This window comes from Candida dubliniensis, chromosome 1 (assembly GCF_000026945.1).
Source record: "Candida dubliniensis CD36 chromosome 1, complete sequence".
In the NCBI taxonomy this organism is placed as follows: domain Eukaryota; kingdom Fungi; phylum Ascomycota; class Pichiomycetes; order Serinales; family Debaryomycetaceae; genus Candida; species Candida dubliniensis.
Window position 1 is genome coordinate 2,812,583 of NC_012860.1, and position 17,970 is coordinate 2,830,552.

General features: G+C 28.1%; 10 protein-coding genes across 10 annotated transcripts, besides 1 other annotated feature; 7 read left to right on the plus strand and 3 right to left on the minus strand. All coding sequences in view use genetic code 12, as the record gives it.

The window, feature by feature from the left end:
- Positions 1-50: 50 nt before the first annotated feature.
- Positions 51-1,040, plus strand: CD36_11910 (amphiphysin-like lipid raft protein, putative; the record flags this gene model as incomplete). The annotated part of the gene is made up of 1 exon (XM_002417786.1): positions 51-1,040. The coding sequence occupies one exon, from the start codon at positions 51-53 to the stop codon at positions 1,038-1,040; it is 990 nt and encodes a 329-aa protein (XP_002417831.1).
- A 1,053-nt stretch (positions 1,041-2,093) lies between these two features.
- Positions 2,094-4,811, plus strand: CD36_11920 (conserved hypothetical protein; the record flags this gene model as incomplete). The annotated part of the gene is made up of 1 exon (XM_002417787.1): positions 2,094-4,811. One exon carries the CDS (start codon positions 2,094-2,096, stop codon positions 4,809-4,811), a length of 2,718 nt encoding a protein of 905 aa, XP_002417832.1.
- A 45-nt stretch (positions 4,812-4,856) lies between these two features.
- Positions 4,857-6,374, minus strand: CD36_11930 (pre-mRNA splicing factor, putative; the record flags this gene model as incomplete). The annotated part of the gene is made up of 1 exon (XM_002417788.1): positions 4,857-6,374. One exon carries the CDS (start codon positions 6,372-6,374, stop codon positions 4,857-4,859), a length of 1,518 nt encoding a protein of 505 aa, XP_002417833.1.
- A 26-nt stretch (positions 6,375-6,400) lies between these two features.
- On the plus strand, positions 6,401-7,468 carry CD36_11940 (conserved hypothetical protein; the record flags this gene model as incomplete). Its single annotated transcript, XM_002417789.1, has 1 exon — positions 6,401-7,468. The coding sequence occupies one exon, from the start codon at positions 6,401-6,403 to the stop codon at positions 7,466-7,468; it is 1,068 nt and encodes a 355-aa protein (XP_002417834.1).
- A 220-nt stretch (positions 7,469-7,688) lies between these two features.
- CD36_11950 (eIF3 subunit, putative) lies at positions 7,689-10,433 on the plus strand (the record flags this gene model as incomplete). The annotated part of the gene is made up of 1 exon (XM_002417790.1): positions 7,689-10,433. One exon carries the CDS (start codon positions 7,689-7,691, stop codon positions 10,431-10,433), a length of 2,745 nt encoding a protein of 914 aa, XP_002417835.1.
- Positions 10,434-10,756: 323 nt separating this feature from the next.
- CD36_11960 (ribokinase, putative) lies at positions 10,757-11,887 on the plus strand (the record flags this gene model as incomplete). The annotated part of the gene is made up of 1 exon (XM_002417791.1): positions 10,757-11,887. The coding sequence occupies one exon, from the start codon at positions 10,757-10,759 to the stop codon at positions 11,885-11,887; it is 1,131 nt and encodes a 376-aa protein (XP_002417836.1).
- A 289-nt stretch (positions 11,888-12,176) lies between these two features.
- CD36_11970 (fatty acid elongase, putative) lies at positions 12,177-13,184 on the minus strand (the record flags this gene model as incomplete). Its single annotated transcript, XM_002417792.1, has 1 exon — positions 12,177-13,184. The coding sequence occupies one exon, from the start codon at positions 13,182-13,184 to the stop codon at positions 12,177-12,179; it is 1,008 nt and encodes a 335-aa protein (XP_002417837.1).
- Positions 13,185-14,420: 1,236 nt separating this feature from the next.
- On the plus strand, positions 14,421-14,918 carry CD36_11980 (conserved hypothetical protein; the record flags this gene model as incomplete). Its single annotated transcript, XM_002417793.1, has 1 exon — positions 14,421-14,918. One exon carries the CDS (start codon positions 14,421-14,423, stop codon positions 14,916-14,918), a length of 498 nt encoding a protein of 165 aa, XP_002417838.1.
- A 222-nt stretch (positions 14,919-15,140) lies between these two features.
- Positions 15,141-16,055, plus strand: CD36_11990 (5-amino-6-(5-phosphoribosylamino)uracil reductase, putative; the record flags this gene model as incomplete). The annotated part of the gene is made up of 1 exon (XM_002417794.1): positions 15,141-16,055. One exon carries the CDS (start codon positions 15,141-15,143, stop codon positions 16,053-16,055), a length of 915 nt encoding a protein of 304 aa, XP_002417839.1.
- Positions 16,056-16,147: 92 nt separating this feature from the next.
- CD36_12000 (DNA-directed RNA polymerases I, II and III subunit, putative) lies at positions 16,148-17,034 on the minus strand (the record flags this gene model as incomplete). The annotated part of the gene is made up of 2 exons (XM_002417795.1): positions 16,148-16,717; positions 16,960-17,034. The coding sequence occupies 2 exons, from the start codon at positions 17,032-17,034 to the stop codon at positions 16,148-16,150; spliced, it is 645 nt and encodes a 214-aa protein (XP_002417840.1).
- Positions 17,035-17,476: 442 nt separating this feature from the next.
- Positions 17,477-17,754: a mobile genetic element (partial).
- Positions 17,755-17,970: the final 216 nt, after the last annotated feature.

Genomic DNA, 17,970 nt, shown 5'->3' on the forward strand with positions numbered 1-17,970 from the left:
ATCACATATTCTTTTAAGTTAACAATTCAAATACTCAGCTCACATCAGACATGTCATGGATAGGAATTAAAAAAGCGATTAATCGAGCTGGAACTCAAGTTATGTTAAAAACTGGTCATATTGAACAAACTGTTGATAAAGAATATGACTTCCAAGAAAAACGATATCGAACTATGGAAGAGAATTCTATTAAATTACAAAAAAATTTACGATTATATTTGGATAGTTTAAGATTATTAACTAATTCACAAATAAATATTGCTGAATCATTAAATTCATTCTATGGAACTAACAATGACAAGAGTAATGTTTCAAGAACTGGGTCAGTAAGTACAAGAAATAAAATTCCATCAATACATGAAGAGGAGGAAAAAGAAGAAGAAGAAGAAGAAGAAGAAGAAAAAGAGGGAGATAATAATACTATCACCAACAAAACAATAACATCTAGTTATAATAATTTAATTCAAGAATATTATGCTACTATTAAACAATTGAATGATTCTTGTATTACCAATCTTGAAAATCCTTATAATCAAACTGTTTTAAATCCAATTGCTAGATTCAATTCATATTATATTGAAATCAATGAAATTATTAAGAAAAGACATAATAAATTATTAGATTATGATGCTATGAAAAATAAACTTCGTAAATTGATTGACAATCCAACGACAAATATATCACCATCAATGAAAACTAATGTTGTAGAATCTAATCATAATCAATATGAAGAGAAATTGAAATCTTATAATCAAGAATTAACTGAAGTAGAATCAAAATATGTGGAAATTAATAATCAATTATTAACTGAATTACCTAAATTAATTAATCATCGAATAAGTTATTTTGATCCTTCATTTGAATCATTTGTTAAAATTCAATTGAGATTTTTCAATGAAAATTATCATGTATTAAATCAATTACAATTGAAATTAGATGCTCGAACAAGACAAGATTATATTGAAGGGAAATTGGAAGATAGAATTGATGATGTGTTACGAAAAATGAAGAATCTAGATATTACTGGTGGATTAGATTAAATGGGAGAGTAATATAATGTTAAAGCTTATGTGTTTAGTTTTATATAGCTGGTTAAAATAAGTGAGGTTCTTTCTTGGATAATGTTCTCCCCAGTGTTATAAAGAGAGGAGTTATCTGGGGTAAACTTATATTAGTTAGTTATTTCTTTGCATGTTCTCTAGATAAAGATTTACAGAATAACTAATCAATTTAGTATTCTTCGTATATGCACTTATGTAAGCTAATAGTGTATAACCCAAAATTTCTTTTTTTTTTCCCGTGATTATTGAATTGGTAGCACTGTTGAGGTTACATTTTAATTATTTGATGACATTATTGTTGTTTCCAATAATTACAACACCAATGAGGGAAGGATAATGTTTAGATAAGCAAATACTTTATACTTTGATAAGAGTGAGTGGGGGTAATTATTTGAAACAATGTGTGTGTGTGTGAGTGTGTTTATGTGCGTGTGTGGAACCCTCTCGTTTAACAAGTAGTTGGATGGCGATGACCCAAACTATATTGTTGGGGGGAGGAAAGGAGTAAAGAAAGGAAAGGGGGGGGGGGGAGTATGGACGACGTGTACTATTGTATTCCGGCAATTGAAACTTAGTTAATTGTTGTGGAAAAAGTTATTTCCGGGACCAAACCAGTTTGGACGACATTGGACCATTCGCACGCATTGTTGGACGTGGTACACGTCTACCAAACGATGGACGGAGACAAAACTTTACGAACTTTTAAATTAACATCAAACAGAAGAAGAAAAAATATTCAATTTAATTCAATTCAATCTCTCTCTCAACAATCAACAATCAACAATCAACAATCAACAATCAACAATTAAAGAAGTAAGATCTTTAAAATTTTATTATTGGAGTTTATTTATTTATTTATTTATTTATTTATTTGATTTATTCTTTTTCAATTTTCAATTTATTCATTTGATTTATTAATTTATATTATATACTTATATACTTATAGACATTCACCTCCCATTCTATTAACATTTGTTTCACCACTTTATCACCATCTACCACCATTCTATAGATACACAGCATATTCCTATAATGTTTAAAATATTTTCCCGTCCTAACAATAATTCAGAATCCAATACTCCACCAGGTTCTCCCTCTAATAAAATAATATTTGCCGATTCATTTTGGTCTTGGTATATTGATAGTTATTTAATTAATGATAATCAAACTCATATTAAACATACACCTTATAATATCACTAAATATTCTGATAAATCACATGACGTAACCACTTTACAAAAATATTTCATCACCAATAAATTAACTCCTATACCTTCAACAACGCAAATAATTGCCATATTAAAATCTCCCTTCACTCAAGGGGATTTAAATAAATCATATTATTTAATTCGAATGTTTCAATTATCTAGTCAAGGATTATTTTTAACTAATTCTTCCACGGATAAATTAAATCATTCTATACAATTTTTGGGAGCAGAAAATTGGGATAATGTCATGTGTTATTTAGATGCATTATTATTTGCCATGTTTGCTAATTTAGAAAGTTTTGAACCAATACTATTTATTCCTAATCATTCAGAATATTTATTAAATCAATTATCTGCATTATTACGAGTTTATGTCAATTTATTGCGATCAGGAAATTTGATTACTACTGATTTAACTGCAAAAATTTGTGAAGCATTAATGAAATTAGGCTTTACCGAAGCATTAAGTCATAAACAACAAGATTCAGCGACATTATTTGAATTTTTAACTCAAACATTAAATATGCCATTATTAACCTTTAAAATTGATATTAAACATGGAGGCAAATTTAGTAAGAATGATGATGAAAAAATTTCTAAAGAAAGAATATTATTTGTTAGTATTCCTAATGAAGAAATTGAAGATGAATTATTACCTGTGGAAAAGGGAAGTATTAGTCATACTGAAAAAGTTGATAAAAAATCAACCACAACCACAACCACAACCCAACAAGTCAATGATGAAATAGAACAACAACCTCAGCAACATGAAGATGATGAAGAAGAAGAAGAAGATCTGATATTATTGGAAGAATGTTTAGAACATTATTTCAACAATTCAATAAGTGTGAAACGTGAATTAGAAAGAAGAGCCACATTATCACACATCACTGAAGGGATTACTGCAACTAATATAAATGATGATGAACCACCTCGAGTTATCACTACACCAATGTCAAATAAATATGAATTTGAAACAATTGAAAATATTGATATTGATGATAAAACTCGTTTACGATCAAATAGTGTGAAATCCAATAATGTTAAAGTTGGAGTAAGACAACGATCATCTACTACATTATCATTTTGGTCAGTTGGTACTGGTGATACTAAAAGCAACAAGAGTAATAATGATAAACTGAGACGAGGTAGTACTTCTGGTAAAGAAGTTAGTTTACCAGCATGGATGTTTCTTCGATTATTACCATTTTACACTGATGATAATGTGATAACTAATGAATTAGGAAGTATTGTGAAAACATCCAAAGAATTTGCCACTAGAAGACCAATTTTACCAATTTGTTTAAAACGATATCGATTTAATTCTGGAGCGGCTTCTGGTACTCGATCCCAAAAAAGAATAATCATCCCACCATTTATTGATTTACCTCAATTTGTTGCTGATGATATTGATGATAGTAGTTGTTCATTTAGATTGATTTTAGAAAGTGCCATTTGTCATCGTGGTGATAAAATTGAACTGGGTCATTTCATTGCTGTTGTCCGTAAACATACTAATAAAATCAATGAAACAGAACAAGAAGCAAATAATTCAACTTGGTATCTTTATGATGATATGAAAAAAAATTCTCGAGTGGTTGAAAAAACTTTTACTGAGATTTTCAAAGATGAATGGCCATATATGTTATTCTATCGATTGGTGAGTAATCATGAAGTTAGTGGGGCATCATCTATAGATAGTAATATTGTTCCACCTCAAGGTTCTAAAGGGAATTATTGGTCTCAAGAAGAAACAACTGCGAAGGAAACACCACTGCCAGCACCAGCACCAGCACCAACAGCAGTTGCAACGGAAAACAATTTATCAGTGAAAACACAACCTAAAAGTGTTCCAATTCTGAATGTGTCACCAATAGATCCCAAATATGTTGATATTAGAAATAAGTATTATTGGTATTTCACTGATGATGATAAAAATTATTATAGAGAAGAACCAATAAAGTTAAAAGATGGTAATTCTAGTTTTACATTAAGTCCTCAATTTAGAAGAAATAGTCAATGGAGTGTTAATTCCAATATTAGTTTTGTTCAATTGGATAAAGAAAAGAAATCTATTAGTACTACTAATAATAGTAGTACTCATACAATCACAAGTAAAAATTCAAACTTTACCAAATCAAAGACTGGTAAATCAGATAATGATGATAGTAATCCAGCTACTACTTCTACTACTACTACTACTTCTACTACAAAGCAATCAAGTTTACCTAATAAAGAAAATGAAAATAAATCACCACATTCATCCATTTGGAAACGAGCAATTAAAATGACAACATCACCTAGTGTTAAAGTAGATTCGACTGAATCGGTGGGGGAACTTAATAAACAAATATCTCCAATTAATTTAGATTCATCAAATGATAATGCTAATACCAAATCAAGTGGTACTACTTCTCCGTTACCTAAAACATTAAGAAATTTAGAAAATAATCAAAAGAAACATCGTCATCCATTTTCTCATAAAAAATCGAAAACAAAACGACAAGATGATTATAAAAAGGAACATTGTATAATGATGTAAATAGGGTGCCTATAAATATATATATATACATATATATTTATTTATTTAATCACAATAATATATTTCACCGGAATTTCCAGCAATTGCAACTTTACTAGTTTCTTGAGGATGAGCAACTATACAAGTCAATGGTTTCTTCTTATCACCACCACCACCACCACCACCACCACCATTGTTATCGACAATTTTCAATTTTTTAATTAATTTACAAGTTTTCCAATCCCAAAAATAGGCAAATCCATTACAATCACCACTCATTAATATTTTCCCATCAGGAGTAAATTCAATTTCAATACCATAACCAGCAATTTGATGACCTTTAAAAATTTTTTTCTTGTACCATTTAAATTTCCCATACAGATGTATGACTTTAATAGTATTATCCATATTTTGTAAAGCTATATAATTTGCTGTAGGATGAACTTTCAATGATGGAATTGAATGTTGTGAAGGATCAGTGATTACTTTAATAGGAATATTTATTTGCCATGGCCAAAATCTAATAGTTTTATCATTTGATGAAGAAATAAATTTATCTAACCCTAATAATTTCAAATCATTAATTGATCCTTGATGATGATCATAAATTTGTATAGGAATATTATATTGAATAGAATTAAAATCATAATGTTCAATAATAAAATTCGATAACCCTACTATAAATTGTTGATTATTGTTTGGATTAAATAATAATACATTAGGAATAGATTTTACTTTTATAGATTTAATTACTTCACCAGTTTTAGTATCCCATAATCGAATAAATTTATCATATCCACAACTTAAAAATTGTTCACCAGTTTTATTAAAAATTATATCTTTAACAGGTAAATTATGACCTTTAAAAATTCTTAATAATTGATATTGTTTACCATGTAAAGTATTATAAATTGACCATAATTTAATTAAATTATCATTACCACAAGATAATAATAAATGTCCCGATCCAGGGAAAAATCTTAATCGATTAACTCCTCGTTTATGACCTGGGAAAATATGAATGACTCGTTTAGGAACAAAACATTCTCGAATTTGTTGTGATGATTTGGTTAAATCAAAATTATTAGGTAGATTTTTAGGTATTGTTAAATATGATCGTCCTTGATAATCAAATTCTTGATCACCAACAAATTCCGAACTTGGTTCAAAAGTGAAGTCGTCATTGGCAGGCACAACCTCTGTTTCTTCGTGGTGGTTTATCGTTTCAACATCTTGACTAGGTAGGGTTTGCTCTTCATTGTTGTTGGTATTATTTTCATTGTCATCAGATGAATTATTGGTCCATGGATCAATCCCAGATCGTGATGCCCGTTTATGACGTTGCTTTTTCAATTGTTTAGCTAATTTTTTAGCATTACTTGATATTTTCCTGTCATAATTGATATTGTTGGAATTATCTTGAAGTGATGATGACGAGGTTAGTGGTGGTGGTGGTGGTGGTAGTTGTTGTTGAAATGAACCAGCAAATGTTTTCACTTTCTTAAATGGTGGTTGTTCTGATATTAGTGAATCCTTTTCTTCGTCACTTGAACCTGATGATGAATATCCTTGTAATATTGACATTGTTAATCTAAATTCTTTGATATTTGATGATCATCGCATGGTTTTGGTTAGTTTTTTGGTTCACCATAAAAAAAAAAAAAAAAAAAAAGGTTCGACTCATTCACTATTTCATCTTGTTTCTACAACCAATATACTACTACCTCTCAAAGATGGGAAAAAGAAGAGTAGATGAAGAATCTGATTCAGATATTGATGTTAGTTCAACCGATTCAGAAACTGAATTAGATAATGCTGCTGTTGCTGGTGAAGGTAATGATGATGATGCTGCTGCAATGCAAGAAACGGTTGATGTTGATTTTGATTTTTTTGATTTAAATCCTCAAGTTGATTTCCATGCCATTAAGAATTTCTTACGACAATTATTTGGTGATGATAATGGAGAATTCAATTTAAGTGAAATAGCTGATTTAATATTACGAGAAAATTCTGTGGGGACATCAATTAAAACTGAAGGAATGGAAAGTGACCCATTTGCAATTTTAAGTGTGATTAATTTAACTAATAATTTACATTTGGCAGTGATTAAACAATTAATTGAATATATTTTAAATAAAACTAAATCAAAAATTGAATTCAATATTATTTTGAAAAAATTATTAACTTTTGGTAAACAAAATAATGATAAAAAAAATTTGAAAACTGGATTAATTATTAGTGAAAGATTTATAAATATGCCAGTTGAAGTGATTCCTCCAATGTATAAAATGCTTTTACAAGAAATGGAAAAAGCTCAAGATGCTCATGAAAATTATGAATTTGATTATTTTTTAATTATATCAAGAGTTTATCAATTAGTTGATCCTGTGGAAAAAGAAGACAATGATGAAGTTAGTCACAAAAAGAAGAAGAAAATTGCTAATAATGAACCAAAACCAATAGAAATGGATTATTTCCATCTTGAAGATCAAATTTTAGAATCTAATACTCAATTTAAAGGAATATTTGAATATAATAATGAAAATAAACAAGAAACTGATTCAAGAAGAGTATTTACTGAATATGGTATTGATCCTAAATTAAGTTTAATCTTAATTGATAAAGATAATTTAGCTAAATCAGTCATTGAAATGGAACAACAATTCCCACCTCCATAGAAAGTTGACTGTTACTGTTGTTGTTATATATATAGATATATACATAAAGCTCTTTGTTATATTTTGTTGATAACTTTTTTTTATTCTTAACAAATGTACACGACAAATTTACTGCTGTTGAAAAAAAAAAAATTTTCATCAAGAATAAAACATCTCTGTTTCAAATCAATCCCACCCCCCCCTTTTTATTTTTTGATCTTTAATCAATTAAACTTCAATTATGGCTCCACCTCATAAGAATCATAATTTCCGTCCAGAAAACGTTTTAAAACGTGCTGAAGATTTAATTGCTGTTGGACAAAAGGAAGCTGCTTTAGATACATTATATGAATTAATCACTTCAAAAAGAATTCGTTATTTACAAGTTCAAGATTTAGAACCTATTGCTAGTTTATTAATTGAATTAGCTGTTGAATTAAGAAAAGGTAAATTAGCTAAAGATGCATTACATCAATATAAGAAAAATATTCAATTACTGGAAAATGGATTAGAAAGTGTTCAAACCATTGTTCGTAAATTTATTGATTTAGCAGAAAAGAAATTAGATGCTGCTCAAGCCAAAGCTGATATTAAAATTGATGAAGAAGAAAATGCAGCAGCAGCAGGTGGTGATGATGATTTAGAAACTGCTCAAACTCCAGAAAGTATTTTATTAAGTGCTGTTTCAAATACTGATTCAGCTGATCGTACTGAAAGAGAATTAGTTACTCCATGGTTAAGATTTTTATGGGAAGCTTTTAGAGCTGTATTGGATATTTTAAGAAATAATTCTAAATTAGAAATCACTTATTCTGCTATTGTTAATCAAGCATTTAAATTTTGTTTAAATTTCAATAGGAAAGCTGAATTTAGAAGATTATGTGAATTATTAAGAACTCATATGCAATCAGTTACTACTCAAACTAAAACTACTGGTCATAATGCTATTGATTTATCTGATTCTGAAACTGTTCAACGTTATTTGGATCAAAGATTTGCTCAATTGAATATTGCTGTTAAATTAGAATTATGGCAAGAATCATTTAGATCAGTTGATGATGTTCATTCATTAATTACTGCATCTAAAAAAGCTCCAAAACCAAATATGATGGCTAATTATTATGAAAATTTGGCAAGAATTTTTGCTGTTTCTGATAATACTTTATATCATGCAGCTGCTTGGAATAAATTTTTCAATTTATATTCTCAATCACCTTTAGCTACTGATGAAGAATTGAAAAGATATGCATCAGTTTTAATTTTATCAACTTTATCAATTCCACAAAGAGTGGTTCAAGATGTTGATGAACATAAAAGTAAAAATTCTAAATTATCTTCATTATTAAATTTAACTCATGTTCCAACTAGAGAAGGATTAATTAAATCAATTATATCTAAATCAATTTTGAAATTTGTTGATGAACCAATTCAACAATTATTTGAATTATTAGAAGGGGGTGATTTCCATCCATTATCAATTAAACAAGAAATTAGTCAACTTTTCCAAACTATTGAATCTGATAAAGAATTTAAAAAATATATTCCAACTTTAACTGAAGTTATTTTAATTAGAATTTTCCAACAAGTTTCTCAAGTTTATGATGCAGTTAAATTAGATTTCTTGATTTCTTTAGGTATTTTCCCTAATTTAGAATATTCATTATCAGAATTACAAGTTGAAGATTTGATTGTTAATGCTGTTAAAGATGATTTAGTTTCTTTAACTATTGATCATGAATCAGGAGTCGTTTCATTTAAATCTAATCCATTTGATGAAATTGATCAAGAATTTGCTAATGCTGGTACTGCAACTAATTTTACTACAACAAATCCTATTATTAGTTCTACTTCTAAATTACAAGTTTCACCAGCTGAATTGGTTCGTACTCAAATTAGTAAATTAGCTGCTACATTAAGTGAATCGATTTATTTGATTGATCCAAATTATGAAATTCGTCAACAACAAATTAAACAAGAAGCATTACAACGTTGTATTAAAGATATGGTTAATGAACAACAAAAGATTTCTGATCGTTCCAAGATTTTGAAAGATCGTAAAATTATTGCTGAAAAACGTAAACGTGAAGAAGAAGAACGTCAAGCTAGATTAAGACAAGAAAAATTAGCTATGGAACAAAAATTAGAACAAGAAAGATTAATTGCTGAACAAGAACGTAAAAAATTGGAAAAATTAGAGAAAGAACGTGAATTAATTAAAGAAAATGAAAAAAGGAAAATTGCTGAAGAAATTAATGCTAAAGGGATTATTAAAATTGATTTAAATAATTTGAAAGATTTAGATACAACACAATTACAATTGATGCAAATTGAACAATTAAATAAAGATAAAAAAGAATTGGATAATAAATTACAAATCATTGCTAAAAAAGCTGATCATTTAGAAAGAGCTTATAGAAGATATGAATTGAATTTATTAGAAACAGATTTACAATTTCAATTAGATTTAGAAAAGAAAGATTATGAATCTATGAAACAATCTAAAATTAATAAAGCTAAAAAAGATCATGAAAATGTTATTGAATTAAAGAAAAGATTAACAAGGATTTTACCTGATTATACTAAATTTAAATCAGAAATTGATGCTAAAAATGAAGTTAAATTGAAACAATTACAAAAAGAAGCACAAATTAAATTGGAAAAAGCTAAACAAGAACGTATTGAATCAGTTAAAAAACATCGTATTGAAGAATTAAAAATTAGAAAAGAAAGAGAACGTAAAGCTGCTGCTGAAGAAGCAGCAAGAAAAGTTAAAGCAGCAGAAATGGCTAAATTAAAAGAAGAATTAAGAATTCAAAAGGAAAAAGATGAAGCTTTAGCTAAAAAGAGAGCTGAAATGGAAGCTGCTGCTGCCGCTGCTGCTGGTGGTACTACTACTACTGCTAGTGATAGTGCCAGTGCTCCATCAAAGAAGATAATGACATTTGCTGAAAGAATGAGATTAAAGAGAGAAGGTAAATTGCCATAAATAGAGATGACCAGGCAAAATTTGTGTATAGCAAATAAATATTGAGTTTTTTATTGTCTTAATATAGTTAATTTCATTAACAATAGTTTGAGTAGAAACAATAAACAGTTTGGTATACTTTAAGGATAGAAGTAGACTTTGTTAACGACACCAGGTTGATGTGAGAACACTGTTGGTGGAAATGTGAGACAAATTTTTTTTTTTTTTTTTTTCATTCTTTATTACGTCACATAAAACTATAGATCCAACCAAGTTTATTCTTGTTCAAACATATCAACTCTATCCTGTTTATCTTTTTCATCATTATCATCATCATCATTATCATGCCATCAATTACTATTATTGGATCATTAAATTATGATTTAGTAACATATACTAATAAAATCCCTCAAGGTGGAGAAACATATCAAGCAAATTCATTTGAAACTCATGTTGGAGGTAAAGGATTATATGAATCTATTGCTGTTGCCAAATTAACTCCACCAAATTCTATCTTAATGAGTCATAATGATTGTGGTAGTGATAAAATTGATATTCGTATGGTGGGTAAAATTGGTGATGATTCATTTGGTCAACAATTGAAACAATTTTTAATTGATAATAAAGTTAATGTTGATCATGTAATCACTGTGATTAATCAAACTTCTGGAGTGGCAATTATTTTAGTTGAACAAAATAATAATGGAGAAAATCGAATTTTAATAATTCCTGGAGCTAATGGGGAATTAAAACTTGATGATAAAGAATATGAAACCATTTTCTCAAAAAATAAAGGTAATGATGAATTTAATTCATTTGTGATTTTACAAAATGAATATCCTGATACTATTAAATCAATCAATTGGATTAAAAAAAATCGTCCACAATTGAATATTGCTTATAATCCATCACCATTTAAATCAGAATTAATTACTAAAGAATTATTATCGAAAATAGATTTATTAATAGTTAATGAAGGTGAAGCATTAGATGTGGCTAATCATTTAATGAAAAATTCTCATCAACAAGATTTAATTGATCAAATAAATCACATCAATCGTGGTGGTAGTGGTGATGGTGGTGATAATAGTAAATTATTGATTGAAGTGTTTCTGAAATTGGCCATTGAATTACAACAATTAATTAATCCTCATAATGTTCAAGTGGTAATTATAACTATGGGTAGTAAAGGATCCATTTATATTGCTAAAGAAACCAATAATAATAATAATAATAATAATAATAATAATAATAATAATAATCCACAATTTATTGAAGCTAGAAAAGTTGAAAAAGTCATTGATACTACTGGGGCTGGTGATACATTTTTTGGAGCAATTGTTCTGAATTTAGCATTAGGTAAACTGATTGATTATGCAATAAAGTTTGCTACTACAGCAAGCAGTTTAACAATTCAAAAGAAAGGTGCTGCTGAAGGAATACCAAGTTATCAAGAAGTAATAGACAACTTGTAAGATAGACTAGCCATTAGAGAAAGAATAGTTAACAACAAAAAAGAATAAAATGTTTGATTTAAATATAAACCATAAAGCCATTTTCTAACAATTCTAAATAATTAAATGTTCATTAAATAATTAAAGATTAGATTATATAATAATATGTTACTATCTATAGGGTTATTATTAATTTCATGTCAATCAAAAAAAAAAAACAAAATAGCATACACGCCATAAATATAAGCAACAACAACAACAACAACAACAACAACTCACGCCCCACACACACACACACACACAACCCTGCTTAGACCTTTCTAGAACGTACAGTTTTAGCAGTGGAGTTTGCATTTGCATTGGATGGAGTTTGAATACCTGAAGCATGAACATATTCATTAACTTGAGCAGCAACACCACCTTTAACTGATTTAACAATTTTTGATTTAGTAGAACCTTTTCTACGATAAACATCAATATAAAATGCAATAAATAATACCAAATAAGATGATAAAATTGCACAACCAGAATAAGCGGCAATCATAGTACCAGCACAATCTCCACAATAAGGTAAAATTTTTGAGAAATGAGTAATAACAACTTTTTGATAAGTACCAAAATAAACAAATATTAAATCAATAATAAATTGAATGATTTGAAATCTTGTGACCCATTCTTTCCACCAAACTCTAATACCTCTTGCTGCTAAGAAATAATACCAATACATCAATACATGAACTGCTAAATTTAATGAAATTGGTACCCAAGAAATAGAAGTAGTACCAACCAATTGAGTATAACATAATAAAGCAGTAGCTCCATGATGATAAGTATGTAAAAATGTCAATTTTTTTTGTTTAATTACTAAAAAAACTGTATCAATAAATTCAATAAATTTAGTGATATAATTAAGATAATATAAAGTAATTAAAGGTTGAGTCCAAGCTTTAATATCACAAATAGTATAAAATAATCCATAATGATAAATCATGGGGATGATTTGTTCACACATTAATATTAATAAAGTGAAAGATAAACTAGTTAAAAATAAATTATGAATTTGAAATAATCCATTTAAAATTAATGGTTTAATATTGAATTTTTTGAAAATATAATCACCACCAAATATTACAATATAATAAATAGTTATAGCAGTAAGAGCTTCAGGTAATGTTGATAATGGTAATTGACCAGAAATAAATTGAAATTGTGATGGAATAAATTTATTATTAGTGATTTGACTAACAAATTTATCAAAGATTGGCCATAATTGAATACCAAAAGGTGTATCCCAAGTAGGAATTGGAAATGAAGACATATTAAAGGTAATGATAATGATAATGAGTGTATGTATGTATATGATAATAATAATTAAGCGAATGTGTGTTAGTTGAAAGAATTTAGAAATTTACCACCAAACCACAATAAAATAAAAAAATATAGGGAAAGTTTCAAACTTATATATACTTGTGGGAACTAGATTGGTGAAAAAAAAAAATAAAAAGAAATAAGTTAAGTTAAGTTAAGTTAAGTTAAGTTAACTTGATCAGAACAGAATATAAAAAAAGCCACTCCAAATTAAATGAAAATGAAAATGAGAATGAAAATTTTTTTGAAAATTTTATGTATGTATGTAATATTTATTATTGTTTATTGTTTATTGTTCATTGTTTGTTTATTGTTTGTGTGATGATTGATGGATGATTATGTCGATGATTTAGTCGTCGTGGACACGACTACTGCTTCTTTTTTTTTTTTTTTCTTTGCTAGAAAATGTCGTATACTTTCAATATGCAGAATCAGGGAAAACACGACTGAAAAAATAAATTTCTTTTTTTTTTTTTTTTTTTTTTTTGACAGGTTAAAATGTCGTGTGGTTTACGACATTTATCTTCACGTGTTGACTCCTAAACACCAAATTCATTTCATTAATACAATCTTCCAGCAATTTTAATTAAATAAGTGGAGGGGAGGAGAGGGGAAAGAGGAAGAAAAGGCAAATAGATTTAACCGGGCTCTTAACTGAATCTAAAAAAGAAAAACAGGAGGAGGAGGAGGAGTAAACATAAAATTGAATTTTGATTTAAATAAGTAAATAGGGAGAGATGGATATTTAAATTGCTTTCACATGTTAGTTAGTTTTGGTACCAGTGACTATTTCATTTTTTTAAAACGCGTCTTTTTTTTTTTTTTTTGTAATTTGTATATTTTATCCAAGAGTTTAACCACATTTAGATATTACTGAATTGACTACTTATTAGTGTTATGTTTTGATTATAGAAATAATTAATTGAATTTATTTTACACGTTAGATTTGTTCAAACTCCACTGGTGGTGGCAAAACAATTGGTAGTACCGATACTAGACTCAAATTGTGCATTGATACACGCACCATCGGCACCAAGCATTAATACCAATCTCACACGACCTACCATGAACTAAAGGTACTTTTTGTAATCTTTTAGTTGTTTAATTCAACTCAACTCCGTGGATACTTTGTTTCGGGATAACCACACTCGTATCATTATTCAGATTATCCAGATTGAAACTAGAGATGACAACCCATCAACAAAAGCATACTGTAACACCATCTGCAAATGAATCTAATTCTTCAAGTAATGAAGATTCTACAACGGATTCCTCCTCCTCTTCTGAAGAAGAAGAAGAAGAAGAAGAAGAAGTAGTGATTACTAAACCCATTTATATTTCGAAATCCATTAGAAATAAAAATCATTCTCTTAATAGTCAGACTCATAAAGAATCAAATCAAAAAGAAGGACAATCAGAAGAAGAGAATAGTAGTGATTTAAATGAAGATATCAATAAGAAAAAACAAATCACAATATCAAAACTAGATCATCAAATAATTCAAGTAATTCCAGAAGTTAATGATAATAAACTTGAATTTGATGGAATTAATGATACTGATGATATTAATCCTGAATTAGAATATGAAAATTGGAAAAAAAGAGAATTGAATCGATTTAAACGTGATCAAGATATAATTAAACAAATTGAATTAGAAAAAGAAGATCAATTACGTAGAAAATAATTGATATTTAGTTTTCATATTGCAAATTGTGAACTACAAATTGTTTAAATGATTTTTGGAAATTACTGTTATTGTTGTTGTTGTTGATTTTCAAATTTTCCACGACGGAAAATTGTTACAATTTTTTTTTATTTTTTTGTTCCCTTCCACTATTTGGATTTAAGGCCACTTGGGTTGCTTCCATTAATCAATCACCGCCTACTGCCATTTATCAAAAAAACCATGTCATTAATTCCATTACCAGAATCATTGAAACCATTTCTAGATCCTTATTTACCTACCCAACAAGTTACCACCATTACCACCACCACCACCAACAACAACAACAACGACAACAAATTGTTGAAACGTCCATTTGTTACATTAACATATGCACAATCTTTAGATTCTAAAATAGCTGCTCAACCAGGTACACAAACCAAATTATCCCATTTAGAAACTAAAACAATGACACATTATTTACGATCCAAACATGATTGTATATTAGTTGGTATTGGAACAATATTAGCTGATGATCCTAAATTAAATTGTCGATATATAGAACCAATAATAGACAAAGGAGTTGGAGTTGGAGTTGGGGTTGGAGTTGGTCATCAAATCAGACCGGTTGTAATAGATCCTCATGGTAAATGGCAATATCATCAAAGTCAATTATGTCGAATTTGTCAAACAACAACTATACAACAACAGGACAATAAGCAAAACACATCACCTCCACCACCTCCACCTCCACCTCCACCACAAGCTGCTGGTTTAGCTCCATTTATTATCATTGATGAATCAACTATACCTAATGTTGAATCGGAAAAAATGGTGAATAAACAAGGTGGGAAATATATTAAATTACCATTATTATCAACTATTAATGTATCAATTAATTGGGTAAAAATTTTACAAAAATTATATCAATTGGGATTAAAATCTATTATGATTGAAGGTGGAGCTAAAATTATTAATGATTTATTATCAATTAATGATTATAAACTTATTGATAGTATAATAATTACTATTGCACCAGTTTTTCTTGGTTGTAATGGTGTTACAGTACATCCTTATCATAATATTTTACTTAAAGATATTAATTGGTGGACAGGAATTCAAGATAGTATTATAGCTGGTAGAATTGATTATCAATAATAATAGTTTTTTACTTAATTATTTATTTAATTTAATACATATACAAATTATTCTTAATTTTACTTTTTCACTTTTTCACTTTTTTCCTTTCTTTACAAACAAATTCTATATGATGCATAACGACCAGAAGTTTCTGATCTTCTAATAATTTTAACAATTTCACCACGTTTTAAACCTAAATATCTTGCTACAGGATCTTCTCGTTGAATTCTTGGTAATTGAGATTCTTTTAATCTATATCTTGTTAATAATTCTTTTTTTTCTTCATGATTTAATTTTAAATGTTTTGGAACTAATTCATGATGAGTAATATTAACAATTAAATCATTTTCTTGGAAAATTTCTATAGTAGCTGGTGAAACTGTAGGAATTAATTTATTAGCACTTGGAGTCATAGAATTTTGATAAATAAATATTCCTGTAGAAAAATTTTTTTCAGTAATATGAATACAAAAATTTCTCATAGTTTTAATTCCAACTGATGATTCATCACAAAATTCAACCCATAATGAACCAGTTTCAGGAAATTTTTCTAATGTTTCACCAGTTGGTGTAGCTTGGAAACACATTTGTTTACGTTGTGGTGTTCCCATAGAATCACAAATTTTGGATCGAAATTCTTCTAATGTCATATCAAGTTCTTCTTGTGATATATAATAACCCTGAATAAGTTTATATGTTAGTATATTTCATATATATATATAAATATAAATTTTCAAAATCAAAAATCCTCATAAAAAAAAAAAAAACCAACTCCTCCTCCTCCTCCTACACTTCCAAAAAGAATCATTCAATTATAGGAATTGCCGCCCCCCCCCCCCACCCACGAAGTAGATATTAATGATCAATGGAGGTTGTTTCTTTTTTGGGTTCCCTATTCTTTAATAACAATATTTATACTTACCCTATCTCTAACCATTTCTTTAACGGTTTTAAAACTTCTGAATAAACGAGAAACTGCTCTATCGGTATCATCCATTTTTTCAAAAAAGAATTCTGTATAAATGAAATAATGTCTTTGTGTATGTGTTGTATCGTATTTGATATAAATTGATCAATGATGATTCTTAGGTAATATTGATGATGATGATGATGATGATGAACAAAAAGAAGAAGATAATGATAATGATATTGATGAAGATGTTGATGTTGATGTTGATGATGGTTTAAAGTAATTTCTATTTTTTTCTTTTCGATGGAGATGGAAAAAATTCAAAAATTTTAATCTAAAATGTCTACACATTTTTTTTTTCTTTTTTTCTTTTTCTTTTTCTTTGCCCATTAAATATAATGTCGTGAAATGTCGCAATATTGACAGAAGTACAGTTATTGTGTGTTCTTTCCTGTATGTATGTATGTATGTATTACTACTATGAGATGTAGATGTGATTATGTAATCAAGATTTGTTGTTTTTGTTTTTGTTGGTCCCTCTTTCCAAGATCAATGCTCCAAATAGATATATAGATATAGATATATATTTATTACACTGATCCGTAATTCACCTAACCCACATTCAGTCTTCTCCTTTTATAGCTTTTATATATATATATATATATATATATATATTATATTATATTGGTTAAGACAAAGACATTTTTGAATCGTACGATAACATCAATGATTATAAATCGGAGATTTACTAGCTTATCCGCCACCTCCGTTAAACACACTATATACCACGAACAATCACCCATTCTACACAATCCCCTTAACAAACCCTTAATCTATCATTAATCAATCATTAATCAATCATTAATCAATCATTAATCTATCATTAATCAATCATTAATCAATCATTAATCAATCATCATTTTTTCAGTATATTATTTTGATTTGTTCGTTTGTTTGTTCTCTTAATTATTTCATAATTTGAAACTTATAGTTTTATGTATTTATACCCTATTTCTTTTTTTT